Genomic DNA, 20,571 nt, shown 5'->3' with positions numbered 1-20,571 from the left:
CCCCATTTTTTCCAGTTGGATGTCGCTCGCGTCGAGACATTCCTTTTTGCATATATCGAGCTTTGCAAGTTTACAAATCTTATATTTACCGAAGTGTTACGCTTCAGTGCCAATAATCGATATTTGTGCTTCCCCGCATGTGAATTTCATGATCCAGAGCTCCTCTTAGGTTTGATGAATGGGGATACGAACTCTAAGGTATCTTTCAAAAACGAGATGCAAGTCATGGTAGTATGCTGGTTAAGGTTGCAAGGACGACAAATAACCTAGCATTACTTTTGCCCTAGAAAGAACGTCTTCGTTTGCGGTAAGAATGCATTTTCAAGGTGTGAAGCCAGTCTGGATGATAGTCCTCCTACTTTTATAATTTTCTATTGCTAATTTTATTAATAACCAGTACTGCATATAATAAATTTATCAATAGAAACAAATTTCAAAAAGTTTTCGACATGAATTTATTCATTGAACGGCGCGATTGATCAATTTGATGCTCCGAATGTGATTTTCATTGTTAAAAGGGTCTGTCAGATTTTGGTGTATGCGAAGATAGCTTCTGGTAATGTGCTGTTAGTAAGCAGCGGATCGCACTAGCTCCGAACTTACGCAGGGCTGTCTTATTAGGAGAGGGTAGTAGGTCTATATCTGTCTTTCTTTTAACATTATGATGTCTTAACATGTTCATTCTCAGGTGGTTCTGAAATGGTCACTGCTTTTAAGTAAATAATTTAAACACATAAATAACTCAGACAAAGGGGTTGTTGGTAGAAGTGTGGCTACCAAATGTCATGCTCTGCATCGGAATAGCTCGAGTTCATATATTGCGAAACTCTTGCTTTGCGTGACTATCTCCTTTTTTCTCTGCAGAGTACCATCGGAGTTTGAATTGCATGTCTCTTAGATTTGGTGCAACATTTCTAAAAAAAATTTAAATATAGTCATTTCTTACGTTTTTTTGTTTTCGATATTTTAGAAAAAAACTTCTATACATTTTGTAACTGAAACTATACAAACCAAACCCCAAATTCGCATTGATTAATAAAAAAAAAAAAAAATTTCGGAAAAATTGTCAAAAGTCAGTGTTAATCATTGTGGCTAAGACAAGTGTGACAACTTCTGTATAGACGTTAAAATTACAAGCAGAACCGATCACGTGATTATTAATTGCCTATCGAGGTCTCATTTTGTATCTCCTTCTATCACCTGCTGAAGATAGCTGGCCCTGTGCGCCACCATGTAGTACATCCTATCAAAACGCTTAAAAGTAGGCATCTTTGACATCCTGCCAGGCAGTCGACGGATAAGATATCACACTAGTTTTATCGACAATGGTGCTAATATTCATAGACATATAACTTGTACTTTGTTAGACTAAAATTTATTGGGATACAAAACTGCATATTAAAAAAAAAAATCGGAAAACTTCAAATAAAAATTTCGAAACTTACATACGTGAAATTTCCTCAAGCTTTAGATTTTTTTCTAAATTTTAAGGTTCGCATAGTTTCAGTTACAAAATTCATAATTTTTGTTTTTAAACCTTGAAAATAAAAAATAATTGATATACATTAATTAAGAAATTTTATAAAAATTATCACTGCTATTTTTCTGTTCGTTCTGTTCCTTGACATATCCAGCAGGACCTGTGGCGGCAGCTTTGCATTATTATTTTAATGGCTTCTGCTGTGACGTCGTCAAGCCCTTACGGCTTTATTGTTTTTCACACCTCTTGCTGCAAATCGTCACTTTGCTCTGGTAAATGTACATTTTTTTCAGGCATGTTCATCTGGTCTTCTCTTACTAAATTGATTTCGTGAGTAGGTAAGAATTGCGTTCGGTATGTTATTCGTTAAGGTGGTATCTAACTCTGGCGTCCGCATTAAGAACTCAGTTTAAAATAAAAAATAAATGTAAGGCGCGATAACCTCCGAAGAGATCTAAGGCCAAGCTTCTCTTCCAATTTGCGTCGTGCTTCTCTTGATTTTCCCTACAAATTGGCCAGACGGGACTTACAAGTTTTATGCCGACTCCGAACGGCATCTGCAAGGCAGATGAGTTTTCACTGAGAGCTTTTTATGGCAGAAATACACCAGGAGCGCTTGCCAAACACTACCGAGGGGCGACTCCGCTTAGAAAAAATTTCTTCTAATTGAAAAACCTTATTTCTAAAATTTTGATGTTGCTTTGTCCGGGGTGTGAACCCAGGGCATACGGTGTGGTAGGCGGAACACGCTACCATCACACCACGGTGGCCTAGTTTTATTTTGCCTCTGAATACTTTCTTCGCTCATCTTCGATGCTGGTTTATTCCCTACGCTTGGTTCTAGTTTATACTTTTGCCTTAGTATAGGCAAATCCATCATCCAGTAAATGGACGATGTTTATTTGTTATATTAGTTTTACTTTTATCAATATTAGTGTTCCTATTATTATTACTATTTCTCGTACAGTTGTTCTTATTGTGATTCATGTTTTTTAATATTTAAACTTTTCAAATTCATTATCATTGTTATACAGTTTTGGTATTCTAAAATCGTACATTTTTCTCAGATTTTTCTTATTCTCCTCCTTGTATTTATTTTGCCTTTAAAGTGCAAAACCTCTTCAAACATATTCGTTTTATATTGTTTATTATTATGCGTTAACATCTTCTTGTGTACTTAATGTTATTTTCATGACATAGCTTTTCCTTAAAGTGTGTATTTGTATATACTGCGTTAGTGCTTTTTAATATGCAACAGTTCATAAATATTCGGCGTTAGATATTGTTTGACGTTTTTACTGCAAAGCTACAAGTTGTTGAATTTCATTTTTTTTTTGTACTTGTTGTAACATAACATTCTTCTATTCCTTTCTTGCTGATTGTAGATGATTTGGGTTGCATGTGATTTTTGCATGAATTATGTTAATGTCGTTGGTTGTCAAATATTTGTTGCCCTGCTGGCTAGATAAAGTTGTAGACATTCATGAATTGTAAATCTGCTAAAATATTGTTTCAATTTAACATAGCAATTTGTCATCTTTTTAAATTTTTTTTGCGTACGTGTATATTTGCTTATCTATTTTCAACAAAGTTTTAGATGATACTTGAATCAGATGTTTCCTTCTTGATTTTTATTTAATCATCTAGAAAACATTTGCATAATCTTGTTATTTTGCGTCAACTTGACAAAGGCAATTTGTTCTTGATGATGCGTTATTGTGAAATCTGAGACGATTATTTACAAATTTGTAGACATAATGCTGCGGTTGGCTGTATCAGCAAACCAAACCGAAAGAAGTAACGCTGGTAAAATCTAGAAATCAGGTTTGCTGCTCTCTAGTTCACAGAAATTCAGTAAAATTTAATGCGTTATGGTTAATTCAACCTGCAAAATAACAAATTTTTTTAATCATTTCAACAAAAAAGAAACTGTTGATCCCAAGTTAATAACATTATTTGAAAATTACAGATCGTCAAACAATTTAATTGGTTTTTCTGTAAAAAAAAAAATTGGTAATTTCGACATGGCATACTTGGTGCGATTTACCTTCGAGGGAATTATGACCGAGTTTCTCTTCCAATTTGCGTCGTGCTCCTGTAAATTTCGCTACAAATTGGCGGTATGAGTTCTACATGTTTTATGCCGGCTACGAACGGTATCTGCATGACAGATGCATTTTTACTGTGAAGTTTTTCATGGCAGAAATACACTCCGAGTCTCTCCCAAACCACTTGCGAGGGGAAACCTGATTATAAAAAACTTTTTTTTAATTTTGCTGTGATTTTGCCCGAGAGTTGAACCCAGGACCCTCTGTGTGGTAGGCGATGAGAGCTACCACCACACCACGGCTACCAGCATTGAACAACTGTCAATATTATGCAAATAAATCTGCTAGTTTTAAATAGAAACTTACGCTCACTGCGCTCTCTACTTTGGTCTCATGACCATAATGCCACAGAAATATCTGTCATATCAACAGTCTTTCCTGTTATTCCAATCTTGAAGGAAATCTGTTGTTTTAACAGTTTTTATTGGCATTCTTTATGTGGCGGTAACAATTGATAAGTTAACAGATCTACTTTACTATTGCGCTTGATCCTTCAACTTATTTCCGTAAGTGGAGGGCTTTAATGTGCATAAGCTTCTTCAGGAATTTTACTCCATATCACTAAAGGAATAAGAGTCCGCTACCTGAGAGTATCTGCCTTAATAGAGCGAAGCATTCACAAAGAATGTGCACCGGCGTTTCATCCTCCAGCGAAAAAAAAGCGACATATCTGTATTTCGGATAGATTTAACTTACTTAGGTGATATCGTAGACTACGGTGTACCTTATAGTATCCCAGTAATAGCTCATAGGTCCTCTGCTTGTATTAATGAGTTTGACTGATATTCTTGTTGCTGAGAGTATAAACAACTTCGCCCGTCTATGCCCTGGGGATTCAATCCGGTGTTGTCTAAACTGTTTTGTTTCCCAGTTACATATTGTTTGTCTAGTGTACGCCTTTGTGAGTTCACAGAAGGGCTCTGTACAATAGAATTCTGTTATAGCACCCTGCTTGGGTAGAGCTATGTCGTACTTGTGATGACAATTTTTTGTTGATTTAACTGTTGAAACAGTCAATTCAGAATCAACAATATGTGCGAAGTTTATGCAACAGCTATTTGCGATGCATCGGGTGAACCGTAGTTCGGTTGATTTTAATAGCTTTTTTCTTTGAGTACAGTGGCTCCCTCTTATGCTGCAAATGACCACCTAGATAAATTTCGTATATCAAATTTATATCAGTACTCCGATATCAACCAAAACAGATTACCAAATGTGTTACCAGTTAATATAAATCCACTTAATTATGCAAGTGAACATAAAACATAGAACAACCAATTGACAAAAAATAAATAGTGTGTAACTGCCTGCAGTTATAGATTTACAGAGTGCATGATAACGAGCATATATCATCATCATTACTTGGTGCGTTACCGCCTAGACAATTTTGGTTCTTGCCTATCAGATTATGCCAATCTTTCCCGCTCATCGATAGGTTTTTCTCCACCTGTCTCTTCAAACTAACAGGATGTGTCCTTTTTGCTCTGCATTCAAATCCAGCTGCCGACAGGAAAGGGGTCGATTCATCACTTACTCAGCCGATGTCCAGGACTACAGACAAGATGACTCGGATTTCTGGGTATACGGTTTTTCGACAGTATGGCGTTCACTTCTACTTAAGTTCATCAAATAAAGCAAGTGGTTCGTTGAAGTTTACTAAGAAATAATCTAGTTGTACGAATGTGCCACCATCCGACACCTGAGGGTGTCTCCAATTGTGGGAAGTTTTCATGCACGCCTTCTTAACCTATCCTAATCTAGCCTATGTACTCCGTTACCTCTATCGCCACGTAGACGCAGACGCAGTTAGACGACAATACTTGACAACGTAGTTCCTTTTTTTCATCAAAATGCCAACACACGTCTTGCTCTTTCCTCCTTGCGAACATTGTGATGTTTCCCTCCTTTCTTGTCCCACGTTTTTTATTAGGTGTGTTGTTATGATCATTTGCATTCACGGGGACATCGACCAGTCGAAACTTTCAGTATTAGTGCAACCATTTTCCACTATCAAGAAAGCAATTTAGCGATGGCTGAAAAAATGTTTATTACCACTGGAAAATGTTTCCATTACCACTAAATTTTTTAGCGAAAGCTTCTTCCACCACCTCTATATTTTTTAATGATAATGGAAACATTTTTCACTGCCACTGAAAGTTTACGGGTATTGGAATTGAAAATGTGTTGCACTGTTCCCAACTATGTGTCAAGGTACCTTCTTTAGCAAGGGTCCATATATTTCAGATAAATCAGAAAAGTCCGTTTTTGGTGGAAGTATTAGCTAGTTGCACATTTACAGCATTCCACTTTATCTAAGACAAACTTCCGTATTGAAATTTAAGCAGCATCTTAAGCAAATACTAAAACTAGACGGTTGATATGACATGATGAGCCTAAGTATCTGTAAGCAGCTTTAGTGTTTTATCCATAAAAAGAAGTTATTTGCTCATCTTTTTTCCATTGCTTGTTTCTTCTATTACTCTAATGTATTATGTAAATGATTGATAGAGACATTTGCTTCCTTCATTGCAAGTGTATATGTAAAATATTAATATAATAATAATAATAAAAATAAAATCTGTATAAGTACATGCCAATCTTTAATACTCAAGTAAACGATTTCTCTAGCCAAAGTGTAAAAAATATTTATTAAATATGTATGGTGTTTTATGTTCATGTTTATGTATGTGTATCTCTCGTTTGTACATCGTTTATACATAAATATCTTATACCAAATCCCTTTTCCGCAAACCCCCTCTCTAGTTTAAATCCTAGTCGTCAATTTTAACCTCTTGTTGCGCCTATAAATGTCTCTCTATCAACTCTGCTCTTCTTTGGTAATTCTCAGCGCTCCTTATGCATATGTTAATCTTCTGAAAATCATTAGCACTTAAATGTATTTTTATAATTTATTCATAGGTTTATTATCAACCCTATTTCATGTTGTATGGTGAAGTGTTTGCCGATGATATTGATCCACCGTGCGGTGAGGAGCCTCATCAAAAGCCATGTCCCACAGGTAATTTTAGTAATGTTATGAACAATTTACATATACATATATATATATTTACTTTAAGTATTCAAAAGCATGGCAATCACACTCATTATGTACAGATACATGTAGGAATTATTCACTTTTCTTTATAAAATCATAAAATAGTCACAGTGTGTGTGACAATATTGCGAAAATCCAAAAATTAGCATATCCCCTCATCTATACCTTTATATGTACACATATACATATACAAGATCTTAAGTTTTGGAAACAGGTGATCTCGCACACTACTGCACGTATTGAGCTGCAACTATTTTTAGAATAATTTTTGCATTTAGCTCTACAAAGTACCAACTTAAATAAAAAGCACAGCACTGCTACGAACGAACATAACTTCAGTGCTGTAGGACAAAGCGGTGTTATTGTGTGAGTCGTAAATCAACTGCCTCATATATTCGACTAAAAAATTGGTTTGTCGCGTGTGTTGTGCATTTTACCTTGGATTGAGCACCTTCCACATATTTAGATGGTAAAAGCTTAATAGCAAAATGAAATGACATTGGGCGAATTTGATCTCTTATAATATGTATGGCAAACTTTTGTAAACGTAAACCTGGCGAAAATAATGAGATTGCTCCAGCGTCAAGTTCAAATGAATTCGCTTTTGTTTTATGCAAATTGAGTTTATCCACACTGTAAGATGTTTGTTTAGCTTTGTTTTCACATGCATATACTTTTTTTTATACTCAGCTGAGCAGAGCTCACAGAGCATATTAACTTTGTTCGCATAACGGTAATCCGTAACGGCATAAACTAATCGAGATAGATATAGACTTCTATATATCAAAATGATCTGGCCGAAAAAAGAAATTCATCTAGCCAGGTCCGTCGTCCGTCCGTCCGTCCGTAAACATGAGAACTTGAGTAAATTTTGAGGTATCTTGATAAAACTCGGTATATAGGTTCCTGGGCACTCATATCAGATCGCTATTTAAAATGAACGAAATCGGACTCCAACCACGCCCACTTTCTCTATATCGAAAATTTCACAAACAAACACATTCTAGAGTCACCCCTGGTCCACCTTTATGGCGATATCTCGAAAAGGCGTCCACCTGTAGAACTAAGGCCCACTCCATTTTAAAATACTCATTAACGCCTTTCATTTGATACCCATATCGTACAAACACATTCTAGAGTCACCCCTGGTCCACCCTTATGGCGGTATCTCGCAAAGGCGTCCACCTATAGAACTAAGGTCCATTCCCTTTTAAAATACTCATTAACACCTTTCGTTTGATACCCATATCGTACAAACGCATTTTAGTCACCCCTGGTCCACCTTTATGGCGATATCTCGAAAAGGCGTCCACCTATAGAACTAAGGCCCACTCCCTTTTAAAATAATCACTAACACCTTTCATTTGATACCCATATCGTACAAACACATTCTAGAGTCACCCCTGGTCCACCCTTATGGCGGTATCTCGAAAAGGCGTCCACCTATAGAACTAAGGCCCACTCCCTTTAAAATACTCATTAACACCTTTCGTTTGATACCCATATCGTACAAACGCATTCTAGTCACCTCTGGTCCACCTTTATGGCAATATCCCGAAATGGCGTCCACCTATAGAACTATGGCCCACTTCCTTTTAAAATACTCTTTAATACCTTCCATTTGAGATCCATGTCATACAAACATATTCCCGGGTTACCCTAGGTTCATTTTGCTAAATGGTAATTTTCCCTTATTTTGTCTCCAAAGCTCTCAGCTGAGTATGTAATGTTCGGTCACACCCGAACTTAGCCTTTTTTACTTGTTTTTTTTTTTTTATTTTGTTTTTATTATGCGGGATTTGGGAAGCACTCCGAGTGTATTTCTGCCATGAAAAGCTTTTCAGTGAAATTGTGTCCAATATTTTTATTTATTTATTTAAAGCCCTAGCTAAAAATAACCTAAATAGTAAGCAGGTTATTTAAGGTACTGTACATGTCAATCTTCTGTATCTACTCCAGTCACTTAATCTAATCTTATTCTGAAAGTTATTTATTCTAAAATATGTCCTCTTACTCTATCATCAATCTTTTTAATATTGTGTCATTAAATATAACTTAATTATACTCACTCTATGCTATACTAATTAATTTCGTTACACCACATTTTCTTTTCTTATTTATAGGTCACTGGGTAACACCGATTATAATGGCAATGTACCTTTTAATTGCCAACATTTTGTTAATTAATCTACTGATAGCTGTCTTCAACAATATTTTCAACGAAGTAAACTCTGTTTCACATCAGGTGCGTATGACTTGTATATAAGTATGTGTATGATACTGTTCAACATTTCAAGAATATTTGTCAAAATGATTTAAATTAAATATAAAATATCTACCGAAGTTTGTAGAAATTTGTTTGCACTTAATGCAATTTTCCTAACAAAACTGGCAACGTTCACCAGAATATACACGAAGATCCTTTCGAGAGGGCATTTAGAATGAAGAATAGGAATTTCAGAGCTTTTTGATAAAACAAATTTTATAGAAATATATATAGAACTAGCAGACCTTACAGACGTTGTTCTGCCCTAAATGTGGCTTTTCTGCATTTTTTAATAAGCTTTTTCCGTCTAACTCTGCCCTCCCCCACCCCTCTTCACTTTTTCCTGATCCTTTTATTCACTCCTCCTTCCGTCTTTTTTGTTTCATCTATCTCCATATTCGTCTCATTCTATTTCTTTCTCAGTATCCTTCTACTTCTCTCTTTTCTCTTCTCTCACCTTCTTCTCATTCTTCTTCATCCCTTCTTGCCTGTCCCAGAGGGTGGTATGTATTTTGTTTCAGTCTCAGTCCCAGTCCCACTCCGAGTCTCAGTCCCGGTCCTAGTTCTAGTCCCAGTCCCAGTCCGTCTCTGGTTAACTTCCCGGAAAAAAGGATCGTAAATACTAATATAGGCAAATTTCTATACCAAATTTTCAAATTTTGAATTTTTTCTAAAAAAAAAAATCATAACTCAAGAATGGCTAAACCGATTTGGGATTTCAAAATCAACTAACCATCATCTCTCCTTCCTGTATCTTTCCTAAAAATTTCGTGGCAATCTTTCTTTCCGTTCTCGATTTATGGAGTGACAATCAAAATGTACACTTCTTTTTATATATATAAGATATATGTCAATAATTTTTGAATATGATTTGCCCATGGTCCATTTCTTGCACTATTGGTGAGCTGTAATTTCCATCGGTAAAGTTTCTCTGACGAATTTTTCATGGTTTCATCCCTGACAGACAAACACCTTCACTGATCCAAGTATTTTATCTGCCAACAGTCCATGTCAGCCAAGGCGTGAACGGCCGTTTTTCTTCCTCGTTAATCGCTACACGCCTTTTACGCCACTTTGTCTAGACCATACAAGGCAATGACAGCAATAGAATGCTATTGTAATAGATTATACCATTCTGGTTTAGATCTGTTGCTAGAACTATTGGTGGTGTTATCAAGGAAAATATTTGAAGCCACAGCAAAATGAAACGTAGCATGTCGGTACATAAATCTTGGGAAATCTGAGAAGAAAATAGGAGAAATTTTCAGAAAAACATTTTTAATAGTTCAGGGATCGAATCGTCTTCCTCGATGACGTATCGAAAAACAGTTTCGCTCGAACGATAAATATGAGCGGTGTTGGAAAATATAAAAGAGCCACGTAATCGAGTAGGAAAAGTACTGTGTGCTTGAGCAAAGCAACCCTAATTACTCGCTTCAGTAAAATTCTAAGGAATATTGTATTCCGCAACAGGTTAAAGAAATTGCCTCAATATTCGTTTTGTTTCGAACCAATCGGAAAATTCTTCCCTAATCATGACAAAGCTGATGGCGGACATTTGGCATATCCATATCAGCTTTGAGGAAAACTCCAATTGAGAGGTAGCTCATAATGACACTTCTTTTCGCATAGTCAATACCTGCTATATAGTTTACGGGTAGCCCTCTTAATTCCAACTTTCACAAACAATTCATGACTAATTTTTAGAAATCTCGTAAACTCAAAATCGAGACAGGGCAATCCACAGACATAGCGAATCCGAGGCAATACACAACCGAGACAAATTTTCTTTAATAATAGTAAGTGTACTGTACTTTCTCCCATTAAATCTGCCCTGCCCTTTTCCCCGTTTTTTTCACTCCTCTCTTTTCTTCCAATCCTCCTTCCCTACTTCTCCTATCCATTGCTTTTCCCTGTGCCTCTGACTCTCTTCGTTCCTCTCCTATCCTATACTTCTCTTTTTTCCGTTTCCGCAATCGATCTCTATCGAAATATCAAAACGATTTTTTCAAACAATCCCAAAAAAATATATCTAGCCAGAAAAAAATATTGATAGCCAAAAGGCTAATTATTTTCCAAGCAAACCGTATCATGAATAATATTTTTTTAACTCGATCTATGGCACACTTCCCAGAAGAAAAAGGCCCCAAATGTTACCCTAAGCAAAAAGCTATAGATGTATTATTTTTTAAGAAAATCTCATCATACATACATTTTTTAGAACATGTTGGCTGATTCACTTCCCGGAAGGAAAAGTATACCAAATATAAACCTATTCGAAATAATTAGTATCAAACAAGTCGCATTATAAATAAGATTTATTACAGTAAATCCGGCTCTGGTCCACTTTTCGAAAAAACTTATTCAAATAATAAGGTAATGAAAGAGGTACCCCGGTACCAAGTTTCAACCAAATCGCACTATAAATAATTTTCCAAATTATGCTTTTATAGCATTATTGAATCTTCTTGAACACACCAAAAATTTCTTCAAGATCGATTCAGTCATTTAGGAGCAGTTCAGTGACATGACATATATATAAGTAAATTTAACGGGTCAGAGACCTTGCTGACAGGTAAATTTGAATTCGCGAAATTCGTCAGATGGAGCCTCGAATGCGATAATATGATTCTCGAGACTACGTCATTGTTCTTCTTGTCCATTGGGCAGAGCTCAAGTTCCAATCTTATATAAGAATAATGGGAATTAAAGAAAAAATTTCGGAAACCCTACAAAATTACTTTAAGACTGATGCCCCTTGTTATATTTAATTAAATTTCTCTCATTATTTAAAAACGTTCATGAAAAGCATAATAAAATCTCGTAGACCCGGCAGACGTTGTTCTGCTCTAACTTTTGTCTATCTGCATAACTTTAAACCTTTTACTCTCTCTTAGACTCTCTCCCCCTTTTCCTTATCTTCTTATTCACTCTTCCCTCTGCCTTTCTCTTTTTATGCGTCTCTTTCTCCATCTTCGTCTTTTCCCTCACTTCTTTTCCGCTCCGTCTATACATATCTGACTATCTTCGGCTTACTCTATTTCTTCCTTCTTCCCTCTTTTATTTTCTCTGTGGTTCTTTTTACTCTTCTCCATGCCTTCTTCCCAGTCCCAGTACCAGTCCCAGTCCTAGTCGGTCCCTGCTCCATTACCCTGAAAAAAGTGTCGTTAATACTTATCTAGGCAAAGGGCTACCGCCCCAAACCACCTTTTTGAATTGGTGTACAGTATCAATCGTGATTTAAGTAGTGCTCTAACTGAGATTTCTGCGCGGCTATGTTATTATTTTTTTGTTTATAATTATTTTTTTGTTAAGAAATAAATAATGATAATTCGATGAAAATTTTATTTCTCATTTATAATTACGGTGCCCAACACAAACCAACTTTTGCCATTATTTGAACTGTTTTTGCTGCTGACGACAATGATCTCCTATATTTCCTGCGCGTGTCAAAATTGCTGATGACGTCGGTGCTTGGTGGCGGTGGTGCTGTTGCTGTACGTGTTTCCACGTGCCTTCGGCTGTGCATCAATGTTTTTCAAATATTTATTTAGGTTTGGATGTTTCAACGTTTCACTGTCGTTATGGAGTATCAACAAAAACCCGTACTACCACCACCATTCATAGCATTATGCCATTTCTACTCGCTGCTCAAGTATTGTATACGCAAAGCGAAAGGTGAGAGAGGATTGAGAAAATTACATTTTATTCCCTGTGAGTTTATAAACTAACGTTCGAATATATTTAACCGAAAAAAAAATGTTTTTTCATTCTATTTAAAAAATGCGCTGCCGTTATATTTTGCGGTATCGTTCGTGACTATTAACATTGTTTGCAACAAAAAATAAAAATCATACATAAATAAACAAATGCATATTACTGGTATACATACATACGTACTCATACATCCACATATGCACGTAATTGAAATATTTAATGCACATTCATTGAATATCATACATATTTATATGAAAAACAAATTTTGCATGCTGGTATTGAAAATATAAAAAAAAATTAACAATCAAAAATCCGCAACAAATAAAAATTTATTTTTAAATAAATATTCAAATATACAATGCGAAAAAAAAAATAATTGAAAACAATTGCTTGTTAAAAATTCTTAAATGCAAAACATTTCAAAATACTGGTAATCAAAAAATATTTTATCACACAATCAATAAACAAAATATGAAAAACCACAATAAAACTCAACTGCATACACAAATAACCAACAAATATGAAAATAAACTAACAAAATCGTATATATTTATGTGTCGAATTTTTATGCAAAAACTTCATTTCATTTGTTGCTGATGTTATTCTAACTGCCTTTGATGGTACCATATTTGCCTTTCATGTCCCATAACATACCTACTAACTTGCATCATAATATTTACTATATCACATTTAAAATACTCGCAATTTGAAATTTTCATGGTCTATCAACGCTTCACGCACCTGTTGCTTTTGGCCTTGAACAACTCTTTGATGGTAACAAAATTGACATTAACACTTGTTCTCCCAAATGGCCTATAAAACAAACGCGAAAATCACTTAACAAATATGCATACTAATTTACATACATAAAAAAATAACATTCATATACATACCTAACAAAAACAATAAAAATATCTCACATATCGTTGTTTTTAAAAAAATTCTTCAATATAACAAAAATCTGATGATATATACTTTTTTATTTCAACTGCGCTTATCTACAACGACTTGCAAAACAATGCGTATAAATTTTAAAAATCATCAACACTCATGGCACAAACTTCGAAATCCTCGAACAACAAAATCAATTTGAATGCAAAAATAAAAAAATATCAACAACAACGTATTTGCCCAACTTGTCGAACTGTGCTGCGCACTTCTTTCAATAACTGTCACACGCAACAAAACAACGAATAAACAACACTAACAAAATAAAAAACCAACAATCGTAAAAAATTTATATATAATTTTTCCAACAATTCATGTTTATTTCAAACCAAACAAAACTTGAAATAATATGCAACGCACATAATTGACATCTGCTACGCCTAATCAACTCTATTCACAATCTACCGCTTTGCTTTAAATCCATAACGAAATATGCAAATAAAAATTATTTATATACTACAACAAATATAAAACAAAAAAAAAAATTAAAAAAAAAAATACTAAATAACATTCAACAGGATTGGAGGTACAACGTGACAATGGTTTGAAATTGTTCCTTGAAAAGGATGATATGGAGCGTTTGTATGATTTCGAAGAGGAATGCGTTGAGGGTTTCTTTCATGAACAGGAAATCATACTCAATCAATCGACAGATGAACGTGTTAAAAATACTACGGAACGTGTGGAGATATTAGCACAAAAAATTGAGGATATCAATCAGAAAGAGAATTTACAAACGGCTACAGTGCAGGTGAGTTGAAGTTTTGACAATATATTTTAGATTCGTAATATTTGAGTAAGAATGACTTGAACAGCCAATATTAGTAGTTGCTACTCCAGCGCGGCAGTAGCAATGAAAAACATATTCTGCTACTGCTCCGGTTGTGAATATGAATCTATATATATAATAATATAATTTAAAAAAATGTTTAAGTTAAACGGTTTTATTGAAAACAATACTTACATGAAATAATAATAATACTAAAAGCTAGAAAATAATTAGGTAGGTCCTAGGTACTAGTAATCACACTCCTCATCAATGTTGGGCGTTGATCAGACAATTAAATAAAAACGTTTGGCGCGTGAAATTTCTAAAAATGTAAGGCGTAGCATAACCTGATTAAGGTTCAGTTGGTTTTACTTATGACTATCAATCGAAATATGACGTGTCCAACGCTTTTATTTAATTGTCTGATCAACGCCCTAGATTGATAAGGAGTGTGATGACTACTACCTAGGACCTACCTAATTATTTTCTAGCTTTTAGTATTATTATTACTTCATGTAAGTATTGTTTTCAATAAAACCGTTTAACCTAGAAATGTTTTTTAAATTATTTTATTTTCAAGTTTTTAGTCTTTATTTAATTTCCTATTATCTCTCATTCTATTTAGTTCATTTAGTGACTCATTATTACAAGGACTCTTTCCTGCCAATTTGTTACAACCTAAGTCCTCAATACATAACCTTCCAAAGACTTTACTCGACTCTGCGCCACGTATGCTTGTCCCTCCTCCAACTCCAAAATATTTTGATGTCACTTCTACCGGACTGTATGCAATATTTGTTCCAAATATGAGCCAAATCGGGCATCATAGGTCGATTTCTATTGATGTATCTATGTATGTATTATGTGTTCCAAATATGGGCAAATTCGGACCACAAATATGATTTTTGTGAATATCTCGATCCTTCCGCCACCTAGCGGCGATTTTTTTTGATAGTTCGCTTTCTATTCTTGTATGTATTAAGTGTTCCAAATATGATCCAAATCGGTCCACAAATACGATTTTTGCGAATATCTCGATCCATGCGCCCCCTAGCGCGATTTTTTTTCATAGGTCGCTTTCTATTCTTGTATGTATTATGTGTTCCAAATATGAGCCAAATCGGGCCACAAATACGATTTTTGTGAATATCTCGATCCATGCGCCCCCTAGCGGCGATTTTTTTTCATAGGTCGCTTTCCGTTCTTGTATGTATTATGTGTTCCAAATATGAGCCAAATCGGACCACAAATACGATTTTTGTGCATATCTCGATGCTTGCGCCACCTAGCGGCGATTTTTTTCCTATTATTGCATTGTCATCGTATTGCTTTAAATGAATGAAAACATTTATTTGAAGCAATTTTTAATTTTATAATTGATTTAATAATTTGGGAAAAATTTAAACAACGTGACATCAGGACGGACAAGGCGACAGCTGTTTCGTTTATACTTGACTTTTAATAACAGGAATGAATGCATTAAAATACACCTTCTTATTTAGATTATTATCTGCCCAAACCCGAGCAATGCCGGGTACCCTGCTAGTAGATTATATAGTCGAGTCATTGCATATAAAGTGATAGTAATGCTCTTGGGTCGTATATGAGCTACGCCGTGTTTTAGAGCGCAGAAAATAGCAAAATAATAACTATGAGCGAAAAGTTTTTTATAGCAGAGCGGAAGGACAGGTAGGGTAGGGTAGGTTCTCCATTTTTCTGGTCACTCCCAAAAGGTTTTATTGATTATTTTGTTGTCATTTCGTGATGGTCTTGGAACACATATGGGGATGGTTGTAGGGACTGTTGGGATCATTTCGTTGTTCTTCCGATGACATCTTGAGATCCATTTTTTAACCTTTTTTGATGGTTTTGGGGACTATTTCAGGTTTATTTCCAGGTCATTTAGATATTACTTTGGAGTTATTTTGGGATGGGTTTGGTTGTGACCATTGCATAAATGAAGACCATTTTAGGGTACTTCCAGGGTGATTTTCACCATAATTTCGGGATAGTTTTGAAGATTATTTCAGAGCTCTTGCGGGGTCAGTTCAAGATCAATTTGTGGTAATTTCGTGATGATCTTGGAGACAATTTTACAGTACTTCCATATAAAAGAGCAGTTCCTTTGTCAAACGGTTTTAAAATTTTACCTACACTACTTATTTTTACCAACTTCCAGCATTTAAGGCTTCTTTGATCACAAGATATGTATGTGAGGTATTGTCTCTTACAAAACACTGTTGGTGTAATATTACATACATGACTGATGCACTGAAGTGCCTCAGTTCGTTGTTATTTAATGGTCAGAACTATTTCTGGAAAGATTTAGGGATTGGCGGAACTAAAAGTTTAATTGTTAGAAATAATATCGAAATTAAAATCATTAATAATTATCGTGGAAGAGCCGGAAAGTAATTACGAAAGTAACGGTGACATAAATCTGAATCGAAATGCATTTGTATTATATTATTGGCTATTAAAACTGCCATTCCTTGCTACATATTTAGTTTCTGGCCACAAAAATATGTAAGCAGGGTGATCCAAAATGGCATTCAAATACTTTGCTCACGTATGAAAAGTACGGACGTCTCCTTTATTTTGTAAGCTAAAGATATTCTCGATGACCACAAATCGGCTCTCGAAAATTGTAAGAAATTTCGATTTTTGACCATTTCTAAAACCTAAATTAACAAAGATTCAACAAAGAAGAAATATTTGGTACATACACTGCGTATACGTAAAATTTTTGTATGAACACTTTATACAAAATCGAAGTTCGATTTTTGAAAACCGAATAGTCGTTGAAATGTAGTTAGTCGAGTAATCTAAATAAATCAACTATCCGATTAGCGAAATTCGATTACTAAACGTACAAAAATCTAAAATCGTATAATAGTATACTTGATTAATAGAATTATTCGATTTTTAAGAGTCGAAATAAACACAGCAGATTCTCCTCCAAGTCGAGTCGTAGTCGCTATATGCGGTATATCTTCAAAATCGAATTCCCAGCCTTGTCCCATATCATTGAGTTATACAGTTATACAGCACTCGGCAGGGTATAGAACTAACCCAAATCTTTTGAAAAAACTGATTCGTATGAAAAAATCTTTCCTGTTTTTCGAATCAACCTATTTTTTTTAAATGTTTGACTCATAAGCATAAATGTGATTTCTCCGTTTTTCGAAGTTGGCCTCCAAAACAGGGTTATTGTTTTTCGAAGTTCTAAACTAGATCCCTACTTTTCTATTTTTATAAATCTTTATCAGCTCTGAAATGTTACCGTTTTTTAAGATTACGGCCTGTGCAGGATAAGTTATTATTATAATAGCAGCTACATGAGTTGCATTAAAAGAAAAATAGGCGGATCTATTAATGCAATACATGGAGAATTTACTTAGCGTGTCGTTACCCTCAAAAATCGAAAAAATCACAGGTGTTGGGGAGTTTTTTAAGCTAGGACCGCACTGCGCTGTTAATTCTAATGGTGATTTCGGATTCAGAACATAACATATTAACAGAACAGCCAACCTTGTATGCCTGCATAACTTATCGTTTTTAATTTTTTCGAAGATCTGCATTTTGGCCGGTCAAAACAACTACTACGCACAGCAGCGAATAAAATAATAGCAGTGGCAACTTTTTTTCAAAATAAAAAAAACTTGTACGTTGTCGAAAAAAGTCGAAAGTTTGAAAAAATTTTACGAAAATTTCGAACTTCCTATTTAGAGTTCTCTGAATTTTTTTCGAGTATGCAGTTTTGTAGTCCAATCAACTCTAGTCTCGCAAAGTACAAGTTAGAGCTCACTACAATTTCGCACTTATTTTTGACCATTTTTCATGAAATATGTTTAAAAAATCAACACGACTTTTGAAGGCCTTTGGCTTTCACTTTGTTAAACTAAAATTAATCAGGCTACAAACTTACATACTCAAAAAAAATTAGAGAGTTCCAAACAAAATGTTCGACAATTTTAAACTTTCTTGGATATCCGATTTATTTTTCGAAAACGTTTTTGAGATTGATTTGCATAGTTTCAGTGAAAACGTTCTTAGAATTTTTTTTTGTGTTAAAACATCGGAAATAAAATAGAATAATTTGAAAAATAACCACATCAAAATTTTAAAAACAAGTTTCTTCAATTTAAAAAAAGGTTTTCTAAGCGAGCCCGCCCCTCTTCAGTGATTTGGCAGACACTCAGAGTGTATTTCTGCCAGAAAACCTCTCCGTGAAAACTCAGCCCATTCCACCAATTCGTAGGAAAAATTAAAAATGAACGCGACGCAAATCATCGCGCTTTGAATTTATTTAATTATTTTAAATGAAAAAAAAAAAATTTACAAAGTGTCAAACTTCGAACTCGGAAAAGCGGAATAATTAATAACTTTTCGCTAATGGCACATTTCCTAAAAAAAATAAATTTACTAGCGTTTACAATATTTATACTTTCTATATTATTTCGAGAGTTCGCTTTGAGGTCGGCTCGAGTCTGACAAATAGCATTCCTGAAAACTCAAGTTGACCCAACCTAACAGTTAAGCCCCTCTTTCTCATCTGTGGCCTCTATTTCCGCGAAACCGCTTCGAACTCGACATGATATTATTTAATTTGATTATTTTTCCTACCGCCTTGAATCGTTCGCAAATTGAGATTGTCATTAAAACTAAAATGGATTTATGGGCGTTCAAATTGTAAAAAAACAAAAAAAACTAAAACATGCTTTCTGTAAAATTGATTTTGTTGAGCTTACCTACATTTTGGCACCAATCCAAAAACTAAACTCGAGGAAATATAATTTCGTGATATCGCTTCGAGGTCCTAAATCGAAGAATTACTTTGGAGAAAGCCTAATATCATAAATTTGCTTCGAATTTGATGCTCTTCAAAAAATTTACATTTAAGAAAATATAAATACACGATTCGCCTTGATCTTCGAAAATAGGTGCCTTTTTTCTTAGATGTTACCTCTTTCTTCTCGATTTTGTTTTTTGTTGCAGTATCGACAGCAAAACTTCTACAGTATCAAGTGTTTCTCGTTATAAAGCTCTCAAGAGCCTATGCCAAGCGCTCGCTCTGCAGATCGGTTAGATCACCACAGCTTTCATGCACTGAGCAATCCTTTGAGCTGCCCTTTCAGTCCTTTCTTCTTCACTTAGCTAATTGATGACCCGCATTTCGTAAACGGTCTATAACAGTATTTGTTTTTAAGAGACCCCGATCTCAGATATTTTTTAAAACTCCCTGTCGCCGAATATGATCAAACTATCCCCATTTCAGAATTTATAACACCAACGCCCTATCTCATCCACACCCGATTTCAGCTCCAAATGTTTTGAATTTGTGTTGACGAGAAGTGTTTTTGAAAAAAAATTCCCAGATGTTGTGTTCTCCAGCTGATTAATTGGAAAGTATATAAAAGTGAAGAAAAATCATAGCATTTTTCTTAATTATATTTAAAGAGCATCGAATTTCGTCTGCGCAAAATGGAAGAATCCTCAGAGCAAATACTTTCACACTTGGCTGTCATACATCGCTTTATGTCGGTACACATGGTCGATGGTGGCGATATGCAGGTATCCAGTATGAATATTGGTGGTGGAGATTTACAGCGAGTACGAACTGTTTCGATGTCTGATACGGAAGCACCTATGCCGGGACCGAATTTGCAGGTGAGTAACTGAAGAAGAAATTTACCGGGTAACCTAAATTAACAAAAAATTTACAAAAATACAAAAAAAGAGTGCCGCTGTTGCATACTTTTAGGCGCTTAAGCAAGATGCTCGTATAACAAGCCGTTATATACTCCAAATATCAATTGCATTAATATTTTTTCACACAGGTCACCACACGCCGTCGCTTCAATCGTTCACTCACCGAAGTACGCCCGGATGCATACATTTTCGATGACGGCACACATTTTGAAGTGGTACCGCTTCCTGAAGAACCCGATGAACTTGTGCAGTCACGCGAAGCACTAAATGAGCATATTGGCCGTAAAATATCAATGCAATCCGAATCGGATTCCGACATCTATATACCCATGTCACAAAGACCGTCCACATGTGAAACTGTTAAACGTACACCATATGTAACAGTGCGACAGGATACTGGCGCCAGTACTGAAAGCAAAGATACTTTAACACCGCTGGGAGCTGACGATGATCACACGCTGGTTGGTGAGGCATCTGATGAAACGGGGCCGGATTTTAATATCGAAGGTAAATACC

At 35.2% G+C, this 20,571-nt stretch overlaps 1 protein-coding gene across 27 annotated transcripts in view; it reads left to right on the top strand.

Annotated features, from left to right (window-relative positions):
- Window positions 1-20,571, top strand: part of Trpm (transient receptor potential cation channel, subfamily M) — a 793,755-nt gene that overhangs the window by 758,246 nt on the left and 14,938 nt on the right. For all 27 annotated transcript variants that reach the window (XM_067775779.1, XM_067775781.1, XM_067775778.1 and 24 more), the window contains 6 exons: window positions 6,508-6,607; window positions 8,767-8,888; window positions 12,464-12,587; window positions 14,093-14,325; window positions 19,804-20,013; window positions 20,184-20,562. In XM_067775779.1, the coding sequence (XP_067631880.1) occupies window positions 6,508-6,607; window positions 8,767-8,888; window positions 12,464-12,587; window positions 14,093-14,325; window positions 19,804-20,013; window positions 20,184-20,562 (1,168 nt within the window). The remainder of the gene's footprint in view (window positions 1-6,507; window positions 6,608-8,766; window positions 8,889-12,463; window positions 12,588-14,092; window positions 14,326-19,803; window positions 20,014-20,183; window positions 20,563-20,571) is intronic.

This window comes from Eurosta solidaginis, chromosome 3, assembly GCF_040869045.1.
Source record: "Eurosta solidaginis isolate ZX-2024a chromosome 3, ASM4086904v1, whole genome shotgun sequence".
NCBI lineage: Eukaryota > Metazoa > Arthropoda > Insecta > Diptera > Tephritidae > Eurosta > Eurosta solidaginis.
The sequence above is the reverse complement of the archived record's forward strand: the minus strand, read 5'-3'. Positions and strand labels throughout refer to the sequence as shown.